The sequence below is a fragment of the Netta rufina genome (genome assembly GCF_964035555.1).
Source record: "Netta rufina genome assembly, chromosome: 2".
NCBI lineage: Eukaryota > Metazoa > Chordata > Aves > Anseriformes > Anatidae > Netta > Netta rufina.
This window is the reverse complement of record NC_140124.1, coordinates 126128334-126151909: the sequence shown is the minus strand read 5'-3', so window position 1 is coordinate 126151909 and position 23576 is coordinate 126128334. Positions and strand designations below refer to the sequence as shown.

Sequence of the window (23576 nt, the reverse complement as noted above, 5' to 3'; positions counted from 1 at the left end):
ATTTAAAAATTAGGGAGTTTGAAGTGGAAATGCAAAATGAAAAGACAGCATTTCATAATAGTCTAAGGAAAATTCAGTTGGCTTCTTATTTTTCTTTTTCCCTAGATTTTTAAATTGTGGTAACTTTTGTATTCTAGCATTTCATTCTGACTTCTTAATAGGAACAATACCTGAAATGATAAACAAATGATAAACTTTCATTACTCTACAGATTGTCTGATTATTTTATTACTTGTTGTATTTCTTGTTGCTACTGACTAGATCTGTGACTCATATATGTCAGGTTTAAATAGCTGGCTGTGGTGCCTAAAATGAGTTTTGTTGATATTTAGGAATCTTGCATTTATTTTAATTGCTTTTATAATGATATTAGTTTGACTAACAGATAAAAAGGCTAGACTAGAAAAAATGCAGGTTAGCGAAAAACAAAACATGGTCTTCTAGAATCTGATCTTAGTTACTGAAACAAACTCATGGAAACAGAACCTCCAAACACTTAGCAGTTGCTAACTCTTAAGATTTTTTTATTTATTTTTTTAATGAAAAAGAATAGCACATCTCCTGCAGTCATTGTTTGCTTCTTTCTTGAACTTTGTTCCTATATTAGGGTGCAATGTTACATGGACACTACTATTCTAGGTGCATTAGGTAGCTAGCAAGGGTATTTGTTTTCTGATCACAAAACAGGTAGGGTGGGACAAGAAGCCTAAATCTCTGCTTGTCTGCCCCATTGTACTTAGTTGAATACAGCAGCCTCTGCAGAACGGTTAATAATACAGAGGATCCTAAATTAATGAATAACTAAAACTAATTGATAAATAACTGTCTGTTTGCATGTGCACGCACACCCTGTACATCTGCCTACCTGTGCACACAGTCATACCAGATGAAAGACAAGTGGTGCCATCCTGTAATGTCTAGGGACTTGTCCTATGTTGGAAATAATTGTTCATCACCTTGTTTTGCATCGGGAGGTGCTGGTTTGTTATGATCCCAGTAAGAAAGGCACTTACAAGGTATCATTTCTTAGAGCAAATGCTGTAAGAAGAGAGTAGCACAGATAATCCTATGTTCCTTTAGATGCTGGGAGCCCCCAGTAGTGTGGCAAGAAACAGGTCTCCATCCCACGTGCAACATGTCATACAGACCTTATCCTCCCCTTTTTGGTCAGTCAAACTTTTATAGGATTTTCTTAGAAGGAGACAACTCTGTTATTTCTACAGTCAAAACAGAAACGTTGTTCTCATGAGAACTTCCTGCTGCACTGGTAGATAAAGGCAAGGCCGCAGAGATGTTGAGGGAGAGCTGCTTGCAGTGAGGTAGCTGGGCTGACCCTGCAGCCAAGCATGGCTCTGAAAGCTGCTTGGGTTCACTGCGTCATGCATCACGGACACCTCAATGCACAGGGTTCTTTCACTTTTTCTTAGTAAGGTCCACAGCATAAGTTGATGGTGAAGGTGACTTTTATGGGGGGAAAAAAAAAAAAAAAAGGGAGGGGGAAACAAGTGAGAGGAAGAAAAAGGAAATAGAGAAACTTTTCCCACTGGCCAGCTTGAAAGGGAAGTGACGGCGCATCCTCTGTGAGCATCCTCTGCTTTTCCTGTAGTTATTCTGTGGTTTTCACATGGACCTGCTCATACTCCCTGTTGTTTGTTCCAGTTTATGACAGTGTTCATGCTGCATCAGGGCAGGTGTTGAATGTCAACTGCTTATTGAGGTTTGTACATGCATGTTGCTGGGCTCAGCAATGTATACCAAAAGTTACTGCCAAGGGGAGAGGACAGAGGAGAGAAGGATTATGGTATGGTACAGATTCAACTGTCAAATTGAGTATCAACGTTATCAGCATTTCCAGGTGCGAGGCCCTGAGAATAGAAGCACGGAGAGAATAGCAAGGGAAAAATCCAGCTAGCCAAACTGGAAAATGCTGTCCAGGCAGTGCAGGTAGAAAGTTACAGAGCTGCAAGTGGCAGGCAGGCTCCACGACTACACATACAAACCTCTCAGCATGGCACAAGGTAAGGCCTTTAAGGCTGTGTGTAACACCAGGGCAGCCCTGGGTAAGTCTCTTCCTGTGCTAAATAAGGAATCTGCTCCCCTCTTAGCAGTACCTAAACAGTTAAAATACAGTCCTGCTTGGAGTGGATGTACTAACATGGCTTTTCACTCAAGCTAGTGAATGTGGTACTCACTAGGTTAACATCACCGGGCTGTTGTTATTACATTGCATCTCCACCCACGCTGATGAAATCTGTATGGTCTGTGCTGAATCATGTGGATTTATCAGCTTAGGTCTTTGGTAGGCTGGATATCTGTATACTGCAGTTTGTTTCACAGTATAGATAAGACCTTTAAAGTTTTTTCATCTCTGATGAGACAGCTTGGGAGTCTTCTCCAGATTATCTTTATTCCAGTAGAGTCCATACAAGTTCGGTACTAGGAAGCTTGATGGCCTCTGACAGCTTTCTTTTTGAAAACTCGCCTTATCAACCTTGAATCCAGCCATGTTAGACAACTTTGTAGTTAATAAAGGGTTCAACTACTGAATTATAGTTAAAATAAATAAAATAAAAAAAAGACTTTTCGGCACTCATAATTAACCAGGTATATGCTTTCTTTTAAAGCCTCACAAGTTGGAGTTATGAGCAATTCTCCAATAAAGGCGTGTGAGGAACTTTTAGTTCAGGTGGTGTACATTGCAGAAAAGCTAACGTGGTGAACATTGCGTTTGTATGGCTTCTTTTACCTGAAAACTTCATAAACTGACTCTAGGGAAGTAAGTGCTAGTGGTTTCAGGGACTGTTTGCTAACTGATTTAGTTTGCATCTTGTGTGCGTTTGTCAGCCCACCATTTGGCACTGACAAGCTACTCAGAAGAGGCCAAAGAGTAGGGCAGGTTTGAAAAATATTGGCGGAACTGAGGATGAAATGTGTGAACTACTCATAGCAATAGCCAGTGCTACAACTAGTACTCTGTTGCATCCTTGAGCATGCAGTTGGTTTAAGCCATTAAACAGTAAAATAAGTGATTAAACAATAAAATGAGATAGCAGTTCTGCCTCCATGGCCATCCAGCTTGCCTTGTCGTGCCACTGAGTGCTTGTTTGTCTTGTAAGCTATTTTGTCTTCAATTAGAGCTGAAAAGAATCATCCCTGAAGTTTAATTGTCCAGCAGTATTTTCAAATGTAGAATGTCTGTAAATGACAGAAAAGAAATTATATCTTACAGACTTTGCCAAACCAAGTGTTTTCAACCAAGAAATAAAACCACTAGAAACTGAACACCAGCTTTTGATGTTTCAGTATGGAAAGTAGTGTCAAAGAGATCACAAAATGCAACCCTTGTTTTCTGGGAGAGTTCAGAAATTATTTGCTTACCATATAAAATTCCCTGGAAATGTGTCTCACCACAATCTAGAGAGCTTGAAAAACCTTTATTAAAAAAAAAAAAAAAAAAAAAAAGCATTCAAAATTAGTAACACTTGTAAAACATAGGAACAAAGAAAAAGAAAAACAATGACAAGCTAAATGATGGGAATAAAATAATTAAAGCAGTTTCTTGCTTGGTTTTGGGAAAATTGTATGGTGTGTTCTATAAGTACATGTCACGCAAAGTGGTAATGTCCCTGGGATAAACTGCAGCTTCTGTGTGCTTTGACAGTTTCTGCTGCACTGAGCCTTCATGTTCATTTTGTTTAGGGTTGTTTCTTCCTGCCTATCCATTGAATACTGCAGACTAAGGAGAAGATGATTGCCTTTCTTCAAGGGGAAAGGGTGCACAGACCATTCCTCCTTGTTTCTTTCTTCACAGCTCTGTCATTCTGAGCACAGTTCTTGTTAGTGAACATTTCTTTACAACATCAGACAGACAGGAAGCATATTCTTGCCTCTTCTGGAGCCAGCCAAGCTGCCAGGCCACAAAGCACAGGGCATCTCCCTGAGTGTGCAAGTATTTCCTGCCTGTTGTGTCGGTAGTTACCCTGCTGAGTACTTACCTTAGGCTGCATGGGTCTGTTTGCTTAGGCTTAGTTGCTTCTGAAGTTATGTATAACAGTACTGTGGACCAGTGCCCTAAATAATGAATCAGCACTTCAAAAATGGGGTATAGTAAAAGGAGGTTTGAGGGATTAGCCTTTGGATAACTCCATCTGTAGCTGCTAGCTGCATAGGGGGCTAACATGTTCTCCAAATTCAATCTAATGATTAAAAAGAAATAGACGGTGTGAGTGTTGGATGAATTACTAAAATGGTCAGATCACATGAATAAAAGATTGTATGGAGAATGAATGGAGTAAAAAATGAAAAGTTTGTTTCTTCTACAAATGCTGAGTTAAAGATTAAATACACGCATCAAAGGGAACAGATTGGAAGCTAGCGTTACTCAATTTTGAGTGTTTAGCAGTGCAATATAAATCCTCACTCAGCTTCATTTATTTCACAAAAGTTACAGGATCTTGAGGAAAGAAAGGAGAATCTAGCCAGAAGAACAGATGTGGAGAACATAAGCCAAATTTCCAAGTGAGTAGGTTGCACTGCAGGCAGGATGCAATACCAAATCTGTTGAGACAGTCTTCAGAAGTACACCTGCAGTCATACAACCCAGTTACCTCATTTGCAAAAAGAGGATGAAGTTTGAAATTGTCCAGGCCTTTAGGTATCATACTGTGCTACCAGAACCTCTTCTGGAAGGAGACTTCTGCCTGTACAGAGAGTCTCATCTATCTGAGGCTCCAATCGAGCATTGGTTACATCAGCTAGTAGCCTGGAAAAGGTAGAATTCAGATTATTCTGTGGAAGAATGTCTTTTCATGAATTCAGGCATATAATTAGCTAATTATCTTTTGCTAAAAATCAATTATTGAGGCTTTCTGCGTTGAAGGTAGATTTTATGCACAGCTGTGTATGAAGCAGATGTCATCTCAAATGTATATACTGTGTCAGGTGGGAAGACACTCAGTAGGGTCTCTGAGATACCCACGTGGGACTGGCAGATTTGGCAGGACACCTAGAGGATACCTTTCCAGAGTGGCAGCTGGAGGCCAGGCAAGGTGCTATAGAGCATTTCAAACGTCCCTGCATATCTATGCTTAGTCAATTGAATAAATCTCTACAAGCAGGGTTAAGTCAGCATATTATTTTAGATAATCCACCAGGATTACAGCTATTCATGGGAAACTTGTAATTTCTGTGGAGGAGTCCTGTGTCACATCATGTGGATATCTCACAGGTACATGACCACAGCCCTAATGATATGGTGTGCTTGAGTTCAGGCAGCTGATGGTGGTATTCAGATCCAATCTCGGATACCTTCCTAGTCTCTACCTATTCAGGAGAAGCCTGTTCTCCCATTATAACCACTGGAATGTCTAGTCAGTGCAGTCACAAGCCTAGAATGCCAGTTGTCATACCATAAGCTAAGATGTCAGCATTTCATATGGTTCTCTCCAGGGCTTCACTCTGATGGGAACTTAGTTTTCTACACATAATTAAATATATAAATGTTGGTGTCTGAATCTAGAGCTGAATCCTCCCGTTCTTATTCTAAGAAATAATTCTAAGAATGTTGATATGTAATAATTTTATGAATGCTGCGGTGGGAGTCATCAAACTATCATAGTGGAAGGATTGTAAAAAGATAAAAATCTCTCCCTAGAGAGAGAAAGTATCAGATCAATCAACTCTTCAGGGACATATGAAAGAGCGAAATATTTTCTTGTATCTGGGTAATAACAGCTCTAACGGGAGGCAGGCAAGCATATACACTTTTTACTGAAGTGCTTTTGGTTTAACTAAGTAGTGTTTTACTACAAAATGCTGTTGTGCTCTGGACACCAGTGCCCTAATTTCCAGGTTGATGCGGACTCTCAGCTCTGAAGCTTGGTGCGTTAAGCTGGTCATCCCAGGACAAACAGGAGAACAAAACACTTGGTCCAGCAGCAGGGTTGGGTGGCACTGGGATTTTTCACCATGTTATAATTATTGGCTTCTGGCTTAATCCACAAGGTACAACATCTCTTCCCCTAAAATGGCCAGAAGGAATCTGAGGTGCTTTGCCTCACGTTTCCATTCAGCGTAGCAAAGTTTTGTCCTTAAAGTTTGCATTTTATGGAATAAGAGGTGTAATGATAAAGATGTTTACTGTCTGACTTGGAGAGAACTCCCTTCTGCAATCCTTACCCATCTCCCCTCCCAGCCTTTTGGACTAATAGACAAAAACGCTTTTGGAAGAAATTTGAAAAACCACGTGGAAATAGAAATTAAGAGTTTGGTTAGAATAGTTTATAGCTCCTTAAATAGAGTGTAATTTTGTTCTGAACAACAACTAAGGATTTCAGAAAGTTCACATTCAGGGAAAGAAATAGTAGTCCTAACAGTGTGAAAATGATAGTTCAGATTAGCAGTCTAATTGTTCAGCTGGAAACACTTGGTTTAGACCATTAGATGGCAGCATGAATTTATGTTTTGGTGCAAGAATTTCACAACAGAAGTACTCTCTAAAAAGTTGTCTTTTCCTATACTAAAGCATTTCATTACTTGAAAATGTTGTAACTCGAGCATAAAACAACTAAAGCAGGTTTACTACAACATTTTGTGTCATCGTTTTCTTTAAGTTTTCTTCTCCTGTAATGATTGAGGCTATAATACAACAACTTTAATGTCATTTTCTCTTTTCTGTATAAATCTAGTGCATGTGAAAGGTGCCAATTTGTCAGCAGTGAAAGCTGAAGTGAAGCATATCTACGGAAAGTCAGCAAGAATTCTGTGTTTCACTGTATTATTTCATTTCTCAGGCTTAACCTAAAGAAATTTCAGTCACCAAGCCTGTAGTCGGTTCATAGCAATGAATCTGTATGATGATGTGGAAATATATTCTGTTGAAGGGGATTGAGGTTGCCAACTGATAATTTATTAGGTTTTATACGTTACCAATTGAGACAGGATGCAGAGCAAAATCTTGTACATCACAGCGTTATTACCCTCCTGGTGCATCAACGTTACAGTGTAATAATCCACTCACAGACTTATAAATGAATTCTTTGTGTTCATCTTCTGCATGCTACATTTCACTTCCCCTGTCCTGTTTGTTCCCAGTTGTTGCGTGCCTCCCACACAGACATATTGTTATAAAGCAAGTGTTGAGTACAGCTGTGCTAGGAGTTTTCTTTGCTAGTATTTGTTTCTAGGAAAGGAAAAGGGAGAAAGTCAGTCCATTTCCTGTTGGTTTAAAACAGCAGAAACATCTGTTTGTCTTAAGACAGTTTTCCCAAAAGAACAGTGGCAAGGGAGCTTGCAGGTGATGAGCTTTGCCATTGCCAGTAGCTATCAGTTTAGACAATAGTGATTAGTATGGTTGGCTTAAAAAAAATAAATAAAAATTCCTAAGTCTGTCAGAAAATGACAGAGGATATTTATTCTTGCAATAAAAATTTTGACAGCTCATGTTTAATTTCTACAGCGTTTTAAATCATAAAAAATACATTGAGTGTCTGGGATCAGAAAACCCAGATCCTGCAGTGGAATCTACAGGCTCCATTAAGCTCTTCCCAAAAGCTGCTTTTCTGTAGTCGCCTCACCCTGTTATGGTGAAGTTTCACAGCGCTCACAAAATGGTGTTAGGTGATGCGCCTTGACATGGGCAGTGGAGTCATTCCAACAAATTCATGCTATTGTGGCTATCCGCTACGTTAATGGGTCCGTTTAACCTACCAGAAATCAATAGTATATATACTCTTAACTGTATTTAAAATATTTCATTGATAGCTGTTAAAAATAATATAACAGCTTAAAAACTGATCACATGGAATACAGGGCAAATTCTGTGGATAGTGCAGAGCATTCAGGTGCTTCATACCTCTTCACGCCTAAAATGTGATGCTAAAGACATGGCATTTCAGACTATTGCATTCTGCTAAACTCTCTTCACTCAAAATTTAGTAATTTTGTCAATGACCTCTTAGCCCTACTTACAGAGGAGCTCCTGGGTTGGAATTCTTAATTCTTCTCTCAATTTTTTTTCAGTTGGTTTCAAGATATTGTGAGCTCCCCTGACCACTTGTTTTCTTGCTCTATCTGCTAAAAGGACTGCCCTTTCCTTTTGTGGTCCTTGGTTCATGTTTTGGTTATTTCTCCTGAAGCTTCCATCTGTGGACAGGATTTTAGTAGATTCCTTTCTTTGGGTTTTTACACTTCCTCCAATATCTGCTCTGGAGAAGGTACCTCTGGCTCCAGACCCATGTCTCTGACTGTCAGCTGTGATTTTTCTTTCTCTGACTTAGTGTGAAAAACAGAGAGGGGTGACATACAGATCTTCCTCATCTTTGTTTGTTTAATGCGTGTCTTTCAACACTGTTGTTCCAGTTGGGAGGGTTCCTGTAAACCTTCTGACTCAAAAATCTTCAGAGCCAACGTCTTGGAATTTCCAACACTTTTGGAATTTCTTCCATATCTTGGCTTTGCAATTTGTTGGGTGTCCCCCATTCCCTCTTCTGTATCTGGTTTTTGTAAGGCAGTTTTACTTTGAGGATATGGACAGAAGACTAACATTGTTGGTGTGTATGAAAACAAATGCTTATTCAGACTGCTCTACCAGCAGCTGGAACATTTTGGTTATATTTCTTTCTTTCCACAGCTAGCTTTTTATTCATGCTTTTGTCCTGTGGCTCTGCTGAACTGTGGATATTTCAGTTGAGAGATCTGTGAGACATTAGGCTCAATGGAAGCAAGCCCAGATGCCCTCCTTTCTTGTTACGGCCTTTCTGCTGTGTCCAGAACCTAAACACTGGTAACCAATAAATATGTTCTCTTTTCTTTGCCTACATTTTGTAATGCCACGAGTCAACTGCTGTTAAAGCTCCAACAATAGTTTGAGAAGCTATCATAATTTTCCTGAGGGTAGCAGGTAAAAGAAGGTTAGTGGATAATTTTTACCAGATTCAATAACATCTGACCGGAATTGTAATGGAAACAGCGTCTCTCCTAGGTGGAGGTCTATGTCCCTATTGTACTGAAAGTTTTGCCACAGACTAAGAAAGTACAAAATTTTCTCAAAGAAAGGTGCTTTAAGATTCATTTATAACAAGATTCTTTTATAAAGGAATCTAAACACAAAACTTCTCATGAGCAGCTACTATATTGTTGTTCCTCCTTATGTTTTTTTCTGAAGTCGTAATTTTGGTAGCTGCTTGTTTTTTGTGAAAGAAAGTACAAATAACATCTCTTCCAAAATGCTAATTCCCAGGATCTTCTGAAGGTCTGCTTGTCTCTCTAGGATCTTTTTAAAGAAGGACAGTTTAATTTGGTTATTGTCAAAGAAAGGACAGCTGAACTCACAGCATCATGTACTTTGGCACCAAGTGGTGTTTAGATGATTTGTTTCACTGGAGCAGAGCTGCATCCTCCAGCATTGTAATAAAAAAGCAAAATCATCTTCAGAAAAACAAACGAAAACCACCCAACCAACAACAACCTTTCTTGTCTTCAAGTCCCTTTGAGTCTCTTTTCCATGACAAAAGAGGAGAAAATGGAGTCCAGTCATCTTACTAACTTAGATTCGAGTCTGACGTTCATGCCAGTGAAACAGAAGTGACAGTTCTTAAGATGGCCAGTAGCAGCTGAACCTTATTTCTGCTCAATAGTGGTTACTCTCTATACTGAATTTGTTTATTAAGTCAAAGGTCATAACAGACATTTTGGGTACACACCTGATCAAGTGTCTTTGGTATCCCTACACTCCAAGTCTTTTTCAGAGTCCCTGCCTTCTAGAATAGAATTCCCCACCATCTCATAAACATTTCTTGCTTTTTAGCAAGTCTAAGATGTTATATTTTAGAATATTGAGCTAAGACAATCCAACATTTATCTCCATGTTAGTATTCAGCATTAAATTGTACTCAGTGGACCAGCTGAGGCAAGTCGTGATGCATCAGTGACCACTAGTACTGCACCCTCATTGCGGTCATTTATACATTTTGTTAGCAATGACTTTGTATTTCCTTGTCAGTCACTGCTGCAAATCCATTGGTTTGAAAATTGGAAGCATTGAAAGCTATTCATGCTATTCATGAGTAAGCTTCCCTAGCAAATACTGCACTTTTTATGCTTTTGTGTAGAAAAGAATTGAAGCACTGAAAGACTTCAGCACTCTTATACTATTTTGCCCATTCCAATCTTTGCTGTAATTGATTAACAGGCTTCTTCCCTCCTTCTCTTCCCTTCCCTTTCTAGGTGTAGATAAAGCTTCCTTTGTCAGGCCATCCGTGTTGTTTCCAACTTGTTGATAGGATCAATGCCGGGCAATACAAAATGCACTCTGTTCCCAATTGGCCAAGCTCTCTCTGTCTTCACATTTCATTTCTGTACAAGTCTGATGGCAAAACTGGTAGGATTTCCGGACAGAAGCTGTTGCTGGCCGTGATAGCGCACGTTTAGAGGATGATAACTGGTGAGCTAGGAGATCATGCTCAGCTGCTGAGGGGAGGCATGCTAAGCCATAATTAAGTATGATTTTTCAGTTTGTTCTCTGTTAATTTAATTGCCAAATTTGAAATGATAGGTTACATTTTTGACTCAGGGTAATGCAATTTAATGTCTCTATGTTTACATTCCTACAAGCTGGAACAGAACGTACACAGATAGACACAAGCTACTCCAATTTAAGTTAATTTGGATGGTGAGAATCACTCTTTAAGCTTTCTTGGGCCTTCTTCCTCTGTGCACTTTTAAGTCACAGCGTTAATTAAGTTCTGTGAAGTCCTAGCCCTTAGATGCTTTTGTTTGTAACATTTTTATTAGCATTGTATTACCAATATAAGTTTATGATAAAATTAAATGAATGAGGTACTTTATTTTTAAATTTGCTTAGTCCAGAGGCTGGCAAGTGACGTGATTTTTTTTTCAACATGAGTTTCTTATATAGAAAGAAAATGAAATTGTAGTCAGATATGCAACATTGTTTATGTTCTTTTACCGTAATGGGTATTTGGACGGCATTCTCAGTAAGCACTCCGCATGCTTTTAAAGATTAGTGAGTAATACAGTTCATGGGAAATTTTATGAGCTGAAGTAGATAAGAGTTTGAGATGTTTGTCTTCTGGATGTCTGTTTTAACCTTTAAGTATGCAGTGTACATCACAGCTTCATTATGTTTTCCCTTTTATTCTTATTGTACTTGTTTTTATGTCACAGAAGAGAACATTTTCTTTTTACTTGTATTTATCTTTTCTTCCCTTCCCAGTCTCCATCCCATTTGAGCATTGTCCACTTGACATTTTCAATGCCTTAAACACTGGAGGCAGTGTTCTTGTTATGTTCTTATAGTGTTTATGCTATTTCTGCAGTCAAGAATAAGTTGAAGTTGTGTTGACCATTTTCATGACTTAGTTACTTGGTTGACAGATAAAAAATACTTCTCCAGAGGAACATAACATTTTGTTCTGTGCTCTCTTCTTGATTTTAGTTGTGGTGTGTTTTTTTTTTTTCCTTTTTTTTTTTTTTTTTCCTACCCTAGTCTCCCTTGTACAGTACTTTGGGAGGTTCATCTCATGATCCTTTTTTCCCACCTTTCCCCCCTCTTTTATTTATTCATAACCTTTTTATTTTTCTTCCATATGTCTTGCACTGGTTTCTCTTAAAAAAACGTGCTCAGGCTAGCTTTGAGAGCCTTCTTCCACCTTGAAAGGTGCTTCTTTTAATAAGGGCTTTAGAGTGAATCTGCTAGTATAGGGAGAAATAAAAGCGGAAGCAGAGATCTGAACTTAATGTGCATGTAAGCACCTCTTTAGAACTAGTGCTCCATAGCTGGCTCAGTATGTTTGTTGTAGTACTCGTTAGGTTAATCCGTGACTGTTGAAGTATGTGATTTATGATGTCTGTAGCTTTGTGTTAGTTTCTTCCAATTACTTTTGATGAGGAACTCTTTTTTACTTGTCCACGTATATATATGCTTTACTGCAAATGGTAAGCAAATTAATGGTGTGTGCAGAGAGTAAATATTGAAATATTTATTTCAGTCAAAAGTCAGTATTGAGCAACTTGGAATTCAGAGATACAGCGGTGTGGCAATGTTATTGTCTTGTCATCACAAGTTCTCATGGGAAGATTCCAAGCTAGATAGTGTTACGTAAAACTGATTCCCCCTCCCTTTTGTTTTTTACTTAGAAATGTTTGAAGAGATTTGATAATGTGATCGTGAAAACATGAGTCAATTTTTTTTTTTGATTATGCTAATCATATTGTTTGAAAAAACTCTATGGTCTCTGGCCCAGTAGGAGAAGAAAAAAGAAAAGTGATTCATCATTAACTTCATGAAATATTCACAGAGTCAGCACAAAATTGAAAAGAAAGCTTAAATAAAGACAGGGAAGTAAAACAGGATAAAACTCAGCCTGATGTTACTGTATACTAAAGGTAGAGTATGTCTGACTAATGTGTTAACCTTGCATGTGTTAGCTCATTTTTTAGGTAGAGAGTAAAGTAAACCTTATTTAGTGGGATTCAGTGAAGCATTTTATAGCATTAGATAAGGATACTGTTTTCATTAAACTGAAGGAGATGGGGGTTTGTATAAGAAATGCAGAGTGGGAAAGGAGAAGAAAAATAATCAGTATTAAAAAATCAAACGTGGAGGGAGATCATTAAGTGCTATTCCTCTACCAGTTTTAGAATCAGTGTTTTAAAATGCTTTTGTTTAAGGTATTTGCACAAAAAAAAAAAGTAGAAAAATGGTCTTGGAATGTAGAAAGTATCATCACTACATGGGAAGATCAAAACGCACAGGAAGAACTGGATAATTGTGAGGACTGATGCATTATATAAAAGTATATAAATTACTTCTGTAATACTGAACACTGTCAGTCTTTCATATGGTTTATCATCAACTGTGATTAATCCTTATGTTCAGGAACAGAAGCAATTATAGGGAAGAGCTATGAAGAATTATGAGGACAGTGGGTAGCCCTTAATTCAGCAGAAGAATTCTAAAATATCTTGACTTGCCCACTTGCAAAACAAAGTCTGAGAGGGAACAGAAATGCTGACCTTGAAAGGTAAACGGAACAAAAAAAGTAACTGAGCTATGTAAGTGAAAGGGTAGTGTTGGCACAAAACACGACATGGAAGTATAGCCAGGCTGGACATTAGAAGATTCCCAAGTATCATCTCAGCTTCTAGGTCATCCTCCCAGTAGAAATACTGGAAGCATGCATCTGTTTTGTTTTCTAAGAGACCTTGATGACAGAGAGGACTATATAGTGCCTGCAACTCATGGCATTTGATTGTTTAGTTCAAGATTTGCTTATATTCATACATTTGAAATATGGAATTTTGGGAGTTTGAATTTCTTAAAATAGAAAGCTTCTTTCATATGTTTTCTCACTATTCCTAAAAAAAAAAAAAAAATAAAAAATTATCAGATGCTTTTGAATCTTTTTTTAATAACATATTTCCACCACTTGATTATTCTTTACAATTTTGACATAGGCAATTAAACATGATATTCCTTAGGAAGAGGGTTCTATAGCTGGATCAAAACTGGCTTCATAAACTGATAGTAGGACATATTAAATAGAGAAAAAATATTGACTTATCCAGAATTACCTACATTAATTTTATCAGATTTTTAAAGATTCAGATTATAGTTTAAACCATTTGGTGAATGAAGGATAATCTGGGACAAGTTTGCACGATTTATATATATATTTCTTTTTAGCTCATCTGTGTGACTGAGAGAATGTCAACATTATGAAAAGTGAAAACAGTAATAGGCTGTATAAATAAATCAGCTGAAGAGAAACTTCAAAAATTTTTCTATCTAAAAAGGGATGTGAGTGGCTTGAAAGTGAAACATTTCTGTCTTGCTTGCTTGAAGAATGGTTTTGGAGAACATGGAGGCAATCTAGAAGAGGACAGCCAGACTGATTCAGGGATAGTGGGCTCTGGTTCTCAAAAGGAATTCCTAGAAAAGAGTCTCTTTGTTCCCAGGTGTTGTTGTGGAGCTGCTGAAAGAACCAGGAGGTAGACTGTATGAAGACAAAAGTGGCTATACTGGATGTTTCCTTCTTCAAAACGTAGAACTCACATCTGTAAGAAATCCAAGTGGCTAATGGACTGCTTAGAAAAACAGGCCATGGCCAGGGAACAGCTGCACTAAGCAACTTGCTCCCCTAGAGAAATTTCAGATGTTGTGGAGTTGTTCGCAGTGAATGCTGTTTCCTACACCCCTGCACAGCCTGTGGCTCTCTGTCCCTCCACTCGCACAGCTCCCAGCGTTATTCTGGTTGAGCCATGTCCGCGGGGCTGCCAGCTCGACTGAACCGCAGTGGAAAAGGAGCCCGAGGGACGGGAGCAGAGAATGGCCCTTTCAGCATGGAGTTGGCATCTGAAGAATGACTTTGCTGTACCACTTTGGATCTCATGTTTTAGCGGCCCTCATCTTGGCCAAACCGGTCCTCGTTCCTCTTCACTTGCAATACGAAATGGGAATAGGATAATGATTACTGTAACACTTCTGTAGTGGGGAATTAATGGGTTTATTTACTGTTTTTTACATAGGTGAAGAATACGTGGGCCATTAGAATTTAGACAAAATCTCACTGGAGTTTTAAACTGGAGGCTAAGTCTAAATAAACTTTCTGATTTCCTTGAGCTTCAGCTTGCACTTGTTTTTTTCCCCCTTCTAAGAATAAAGTAACAATATTTATCAGAAACATTTATGCCATTGAGGAATCCAAAGAAATGCAGGAAATGCAATATGAACGCTTAACGTATGTACTAATACTTTATTTGTCTTTGTGTGTGTGGATTTGATGGCCAAAAAGGAAGAGGCCCCAAGGGCTCCTTAGTATGCAATTAATATTTTGGCTAGAAAAACAGCAGATTGTTTCAGTATGCTTACATGTTATGACATCATATTCCAGTAAAATTATAATGAACAGAATTTTTGTTTGTCTCTGTGGCAAACCAAAATGAGTTTTCTAATTGTCAACAGACCTTGGTGATTTATTTAATTATAGTGGCGCCCGCTCACACCGACTTAGTTAAGGTCTGTCAGCATTTCTGTTATGAACCCCTATTTTTAGGGGTTTATAACTAGTTGTAAATATTTGCTCATTGCTGGAACTTGGCATTCAAGGTCACAGTCATAGATCAAATATCCTTTTTCAGGTTTGGCTATTCGATTCTGATACCAGTGGCATTTGCTAAAGTGTGGGTTTCTGATGCTATAGAACTTAGAGGGAATGAAGAGAACCTGCTCTCCAGACCTCATATGTCAGAGATCTTAAGGAGATCTCAAATGTCCAGAAAAGCCAGATGAAGATTAACTTGTTTTAATAGGTTATATCTGACTGCTCGTTAAAGTATTATCCTTTATCATGTTCTGATTGAGTGTATCATTTCATATGTGTATTGCCTTCTGTTTTCTGTTCTTGTAGTCTTTTTTCCTTTGGATGTGCATGACAGTTTTTGCTCTGTGGATTGTGTCAGTATCACATGGGAATCTTTTGTGCATAGGGATTTTTTCCAGAGAAAAACCCTAACCTTTGCAGCTGCAATGTAGAATGCAGGGAGATGTGTATTTTTTAAATATAGGTGGTTTAAAAAACTTTCAGAAGCCTCACGTGTCTGTGTGTGAAGTGTTGCTGTTAGAAATCCTGCCTGCTCTGGCTCAGTGATTGAACAGATCTATAAAGGGCTAACAAGTGTAGGGGTCAATTGCTTGTGACAGAAAATACTGTGCCACTATGTTGTTGTGTAATAATCAACAAATTCTGAGTGTCAAAGATTGATTTTCAGGCCTTTTGGCAACACAAATGTGTATTGGGAAGGTTTGCTAGTGATCAGTGGCAGGTATGACATCTTAACCTTGCATGGTGTGGTTCCTCCAGTGAGTGTGCCTCTCTAGGATGCAGAGCCATCATGTATTAAAACTCAGTTTAATCATTGCACTCTACTTTCAGGCCATAATATTATGATTACTTTTAAGGCTTTTGTTAATGCAGACACTGTCCTCACACTGGAAAGCTAAGGATGTTTTGTTTCTATTTGATACTTTCCATGTTGTAGAGAAGCCAATGTCCTCTCTGATTTAGGCCATTTTCTAAGGATTTCAGGTGTTCCTTTGCACGTCCCTGGCAATGTTCATGTTATCAGTGCTCCTAATTCTGCCTGAGGCCATGCAGAACAAGAAAAATTTAATCAAAACCATGTAAAAATCTAATCATTCTGCCAATGCCAAAGAGCTGCATGAGGCTCTAGAGCCACAGGCTGAATATCATTTTTCCATATTATCACATAAATAGCTCCCTAAACACTCTTTAAAAGAAAAGTTGGGGAGGGGTGAGGGAAAGAGAGAGGGCCTGTTGTGGGATCTGAATGTGTGAAATGGATTAAGGTTCATAGGCTTTCCTCCATCACTTGTAGTGGAGAGAAAGGTAAGCCTGCTAGCTGAACGAGAAGCAAGAACTTCTGATGGATTTGGAATTTCCTCAAACAGAGGTAGCTGCTAATAGCACTACCTTTTTTTTTTTTTTTTTTTTTTTTTTACTTCTGTCTAAAAACAGAGGTTGTCTATTGCTGCAGGGACAGGATAGCTAAAGGATGCTGCTGTGTCTAGCAAGCTCTAGCAGCCCCAGCACTCGGAGCACTCCCACCTCTCAGAGCACTGCTCTCCAAGGCAGCCAGCTGATGCAGCAGCTTGCACAGTAATTCACACAGGATGGGGACAGGCATTGCTGAGAACAATGTTTGTGTGTTCAGCAGTGGTGGTGACACACCACACAGCACAGTTCTGAAAACCATCTGGTGAAGCTGTCCCTGGTATATCTGAGGCCTTGAGTCAGACCTTGCTCCAGAGGGAAGATGAAGCTCTCCAAACCTCCAGCTGCAGGGAGTGCTGAAGCTGGGGTAGGAGGAGACAGTGTTGTTTTTTTTTCTACAGGAGCTGTGGTTTGGCAGAGGATCTGTGTTACCATGTAAAGGAGATGCAGAAAGAGGTCAGCAAACTGTGTTAACATCACTAATGAGTAAGGGATTATTCTTCTCTGAGACACTGCAGGTACAATAGCCTGAAACCCCAACTGTACCAAAGGAGGAGCAGGGAGAGGAGTCAGTGCTTACTGGGCAGGGAGGTGGAGAGTCCTGTGATGGTGAAGGCTGGAAGCCTGTAACTTTTAGTATCAGGAGGAAGGCTCCTGCTCCACCAGCAGCTCTGCATCTACAGGTTCAGTGCCATGGCAGCAAGGGCCTGGGGTCTCTCCAAGTGTCCAATCCAGCTGAGCCTGAGCCCTGCAGCATCACCACAAGGAAGCAGCAGTGGGCAACTTTCTGTTGCAGGGGATGGAGACCCCTGTCTGTGAACCTGACCTGCTGTGCAGGGAGGTCTGCTGCTTGCTAAGGGCTTGGATTGAGACATTGTGGAGAGACTGCCAAGGGTTGTCTGTTTCTGTGCATTACCTGCTGCTCTTCATTGTGGGCACCAGGGGAGACATGGAACCTAACAGTCATGGCTACATAACTACAGAGATGGGCTTTTTACATCTGTGGCACTCTCTTTGAGGATCAATGCTTGGAAGAGACAGGGTGTACCTTACTAAGTAGGGCAAGCACCTTTATCAATAGGCTGGCCAATCTAGTGAAGAGAGCTGTAAAGCAGGAGTGGTGGAGAGTGGAATTGACCTACAGTCAAGTGAGGAAGTGATGGATCAAGTTATTAGCAAACATGATGTTGACAAGAGAGGCCCTGAAACCAGCAAAGCAGGGGTGATGGGGCTCACCCCAAGTGTATGCACACAAATAAGAAAGAGCCTACAGGATAGCATGAGGAGGAAGGCCTTACACCTTGTCTGTGAAATCAGCAGTGTTGGGTGCCATGAAACGCAAGTATACTCATGCACTTAGCACAGGGAACAACAGGAGGAAAGGGAGGACTACATGCAGATGCAGGCTACAACCTCACTGGAATCAGAGAGATGTGTTGGGATAGCTCATGCATCAGGAGTGCTGTAATTGATGTGTGCATCTTTAGGAAGGACAGGTCGACGTGGCAAGGGCGGTGTGTTGTGCTTTACATGTATGTGCATGGTGGGAATGCACGGAGCTCTGCCACGGGATGAATAATGAGACACCTGATGGGTTAGGACAGGAGGGCAGACCAATGTGGGCTATATTGTGGTGGGTGTCTCCTACAGACTGCATGATCATGAAGAAGTAGATGAGGTGTTTTTCACATAATTGGAAGAAGCCTCATGGTCACAAGCCCTGATCCTCATGGGGCAGACTTTGACCACCCTGGTATCTGCAGGTACAGCACAGCAGGGCACAAGCAATCCAGGTTTCTGGAGTGCATCAGTCATGACTTTCTCATGATGTATGAGAAGATGCTAAAAGAGCCATGTTTGTTTAGTTTGGGGAAGAGGAAACTAAGCAGGGGTGGAGAGCTGACTGTGGTCTTCACCTGTAAGATGAGTGGTTGTAAAGAAGACAAAGCAATGCACAAGAAGAAGGTAAGAGGCAACGGATACGTGTTTCAGCAAGGGAAGTTACAGCTATATGTGAGAAAAAAAAAGTTCTTCCAGAAAGAGCAGTCAGAAACTACAGCAGATTGCCTAGAGAATGTGTTGAATTGCCTTTGGAATCTCCATCTTTGGAGATATCCAAAACACCTTGGACAATGCCTGAAAAAGATGCTGTAGCTTTGGAGTTTGACCCTGCTTTGGGCACTGTACTAGACCAAATAACCTCCAGGATCCTTTCCAACCCAAGTTATTCTATAATTTTATGAAAATATTACATAGGAAAATGCATTTCCAAGCCTTAATAATTCCCTATAACCGTGTTAAACTGTAAACAGGAAAGCAAAGAAAGTACCCACTTCTTGCATGTCATAAAGGCAACTTAGCTCACCCCTCCAAGGCCCTATAGCTGGAGGCTTGTTGGAGCCAGTGTTATGGTTTTGCTCTTTCCATATAAATGTATTGTTAGAACTAGGCACAAAGTTCAGGGACACTGAGACTGGAGTGCTTATTCGCACTTGATTTGATTTGTAGTGTGCTGCTAACTGAACAAGATTGTATTTTATTTTATAATCGAAACAAATCAGTTACAGTTATTAATGAAAATTAAGAAAGTATTCATACAAAAATCACTACCTATGTCAAGACAGAAACAAAGAGAGCACATTTTAATAAGGATCCTTTAAGAGGAAGAAGGAGAAATGCAGTATGTTGCTGTGCTTTTGAGTGATTCTAATTTTGTTGTGATGGACCTAGCTCTTGGCCAAGCTTTCAGAATTCCAGGCTTTTTTTACGTTGTTGTAAAGTTATGTTTCATAAATGAGAAAACACTTCTGATATGCGTGTATTTTTTCCAAGGAAGAAATCTCCAGTGTGTTAGAAGAGACACTGAGAAAGGAGCCTCAGGCAGACTAGACCATAGAGCATGAAGCAAATTCCCTTACCTATTTAGAGTACAATTTGAGGACTTTATTCATGATTTTCTGTTAAGATTATAATTTTAACAGTGACTACAATAAAAAAAAAAAATCTGTGCTGAATTACTTTTTCTGAGTCAGGGGTGGTGGTGATGGGGAATACTTTTATGGAGACAAGTTGTTATGTTTGTTGTTGCCACAGTGCTGTGACAGGACCTCCCCAAACCAATAATGGCATTATCTCTTTTTCTTCATTCTCTGCTAGCAAGAGACATGTTTCAGGGTAGGGAGCGTGGATTGGGTTAGCTGTTTTTATTACTGAAAATAGAGTTGATGATATGAATAAAGGTAGTGCTTCCATTGAGGAACCAGCTGTGCTGCTTCATAGGAAAACTTTTCATTTTTTTGCTTTATCTTTTTTTCAATTCCTCTCAAACCTATTCAAAACAACAAACCCTACCATCATATTTGGAAATTTTTCTGTAAGGGGGAGAAAAAGGGAAGACAGTGGGGTGGTGATTGATGCTTTTCTTTCAGTGCCTGCAAAATGTTTGGCTACCACAGTGCTGGAGGAGTGCTTCTCCCTACCCTCTGTTATGCTTTTGGAAGAGAAGTCCTTCTTATCCTCTACAACAATTTAAATACTTGACATTATAGGGTCCAGAAGTACATCATCCAGGTCCCTCACTCCCTGACATCTGGCTTTCCATCTGTCGTCCCCAGGAGCTGAGCTATGCAGGCTTGTTTCAGAGCCTTTGTGTGAGAGACCTTATGTTTCTTCTTCCTCCATGCCACTTTCTCCTGCAACAGGAATTGGTGGCTTATACAGGAACTTTCAGTTCTGGGGCTAATCCTCTCAAAACTCAGACCTGAAACAGGGCAGAGGTGGGCTGCTGACCTGAAGCACAGCTTGTTGCAGAGGCATGGAAATGTGGGTGAAGATCTGGCATGCATGTACGTGCTGCCATCAGAATTACCAGTGGCCGTGATGATGAATGGTCATGCATCTGAGTGCTGGGTATTACTATGTGAGGGAAGATAACGTTGGTTGTACTCCTAACTACTGCTCTGTATTGCATACAGTTGATGGTTAAAATTCATGACTTGCATTGCTGCTTTCTTACGTATAGGTTTACATTAATTTGTTCATGACTTCTTTACAGGTATCACTGCCCAGTGCCTAAAATATTCTATGTCCAGTTAACTGTTGGCAACAGTGAGTTTTTTGGTGAAGGAAAGACTCGTCAAGCTGCTAGACATAATGCTGCAATGAAGGCCCTTCAAGCTCTCCAGAATGAGCCTATTCCAGAAAAATTACCTCAGGTTTGTGTTTCAGAAAGCGTACTGTTCCCAATCTTCACATTAAGGTACCAAGTCCAACAATCTACTTACCAGTTTTTGAATGTTTAGTTTTTAGTGCTTTTTTTTCATATTAGCCTTAGTAACAGAGAAGCAATATGAACAAATGGTTAGTGTTATTTCTTTATGACTGCACATCTAACATAGAGCAAGACTTAAATAGTAAAAATAAGCATGTATTTTAAAGATGAGATTGCCAACAGATTAAAGAAAAATTAGAAGAAAAAAATATTAATTCATACCAAAAGTCCAGAAAATGTTGATTTAAACAGTGGCTTCATGAAGAATGAATTATTAATCTTAAACGTCTGTTGTGCCATAAAAGTGACTTTGTCTCCAGAGTACCTAAGACCGTGACAGAGCTCACTGATATCTACTGCACAGCTGTCTGATGTGTTTAGTCTTTCAGCTATTTAGTCATTTTTTGAATAATTAGCTTTCTCACTGCTGTGTATATAAATGGTGTATATTGCTACTTAAAATGAAAATAGTGGCATATTTAAAAAATATTTTAGCAGAAAATTAATCACAGAATAATCTTTGCAAATGAAAAGGACAAATACAAATAAAATTATTTTAAAAAATGAGCAATACGAGACAAACTTTTTTTATTTTTCTTTTTCTATGCTGTTTCTGATGATGCCTGCTAAAATCCTGTGCACAATACAAAACATTACTGAAAGTATCTTCAATGTCTTGTATAATTGTTCTAAGCTACTTTTTAAGAATGGAATTTTTTTTTGTCATAGAAAGATACATGTTCTTTCTGCCTCACCCTGGATCTATTTGTTCCTTTAGATCCAAAGAGACTTTGACTCACCCTTTTGTTTTGCTATGTCATTTTTGTGGATCAGGAAGTTCTCTTCAAATTCACTTATTTCATATCATTTGTTTGTGTGTTTTTTTTTTTTTTAAACAGAAAATTTGTTAAAAAAATAATACTGGAAGTCTTAGGAAGAATCAGTTTCTTTTTCAGTGTTCATTCCCTTCCTTTCTTTCTGGTTTGCAGATAAATGTATCAGTTGATGATAAATCTTAAGTGCAATCCTGAGTGGGAATCTCATATTATGGAAACATATTTTCAGCTCAACATATTCGTAGTTGAAATTCTTTGAAATTATGTTTAACATATTTTGTAAGAAGATTATTTGAATTCAAGATAGGAGCTAATGAGATTAGAAAGTGGACTATTCTTATCTAACTGCATTGGATAGTAAGTCATAAAAGGAAGTAAATAATATATGTAAGTAACATGGGTGCATGCCTGATTTATATACTGTTTTTATAGCCTGTGTATGTATGGTATTTACCTAGCAAAAGAAGTAAAATCTTTAATTAACATTCTTGTCTGATCAGGTCTATTTAGTATCTATTTTGATTAGTGTCTATTTGGATTTGCTGGCTTTTACAAGATGTAGTCATGGCACATTGAGTTTCCTAAATTCTTGTAGCATTCTCTATTGTTGTCTCTCTCATGAGGTAGCGAAGTGACTGTATTCTCTTTACCACAATAAATAATGTATGTAAAATGAATCAAGTCCACTATAAGCTATGCGAAAAATTAGGGAGGAATTGTCAGGAGAGAATACTGTGGGTTAGGCAAGACAGTCATGTAGTTACTGGTAAGATCTGTGGGAGTTCAGCAGCTGAAGACCAGATGGGATAACATAGGATGACAATATCAGGTGTCTGTGTGTAGGAAACTGAAGTCCTAAATAAAACACATGTGGATTGGTCATGCTGAGGCTAAAGGGAGCTGGCTGTGGGGCAGTGATGATGAAGAATCATCTCTGACTCTGACCCATGAAGAGACATGGCTTACTGGAAAATGTTGCATGGGAGAGCTGCGTTGTGTAGAGTTGGGTGCAGCTGTCTGGAGAAGTGTCAGGTTGAAGCAGAGCTAAGACCTCATGGTGCCAAGGTTTGGGTACCTCCCTATTGCTGGTCATGTGAATTGCAGAGTGGTGGGATATGTCTTCACCATGGAACTTGCTCCAGCTCACTTGAGCCCTGCTTCCTTCAGCAGAAGTGACCTGTTGGGATCAGCCAGGGAGGATGCATGATTCATGACACCTCATGCATGCATTAAAGCTAAATGCCCTAGGCACTTCCACTGTGCTTCCACTGAGAGCAGAGTGGGGAGAGAGAATCACAGAATATCCTGAGTTGGAAGGGGCCTACAAGGACCATCAAATCCACACAGGACCACCCAAAAATCAGACCATGTGTCTGAGAGTGTTGTCCAAAGGCTTCTTGAACTCTGACGGTCTATGTGCTGTGACCACTGCCCTGGGGAGCCTGTCCCAGTGCCCGACCACCCTCTGGGTGTAGAACCTTTCCCTAACCCCCAGCCTGACCCTCCCCTGTCCCAGCTCCATGCTGTTCCCTTGGGTCCTGTCACTGTCCCCAGAGAGCAGAGCTCAGCGCCTCCCCCTCCACTCCCCTCGTGAGGGAGCTGCAGGCTGCCATGAGGCCTCCCCTCAGCCGGCTCTGCTCTGGGCTGAACAAACCAAGGGACCTCAGCCACTCCCCCTGTCTTGCCCTCTAGACCCTTTACCGTCTTTGTAGTCCTCTTTTGCACTCTCTAATAGTTTTATGTCCTGTGGCACCCAGAACTGCACACAGTGCTCGAGATGAGGCCACACCAGAGCAGAGTAGAGCGGGACAATCCCTTCCCTCAACCAGCTAGCAATGCTGTACTTGATGCACCCCAGGGTACTCTTGTCCCTTTGGGCTGCAAGGGTACACTGGTCACTGGACACTTCAACTTGCTGTTGACCAAAACCTGGCTGAC

General features: G+C 39.7%; 1 protein-coding gene across 3 annotated transcripts in view; it reads left to right on the top strand.

The window, feature by feature from the left end:
* STAU2 (staufen double-stranded RNA binding protein 2) overlaps positions 1–23576 on the top strand; it is a 167003-nt gene that overhangs the window by 27664 nt on the left and 115763 nt on the right. For all 3 annotated transcript variants that reach the window (XM_084281274.1, XM_084281272.1, XM_084281273.1), the window contains one exon: positions 20587–20746. In XM_084281274.1, the coding sequence (XP_084137400.1) occupies positions 20587–20746 (160 nt within the window). The remainder of the gene's footprint in view (positions 1–20586; positions 20747–23576) is intronic.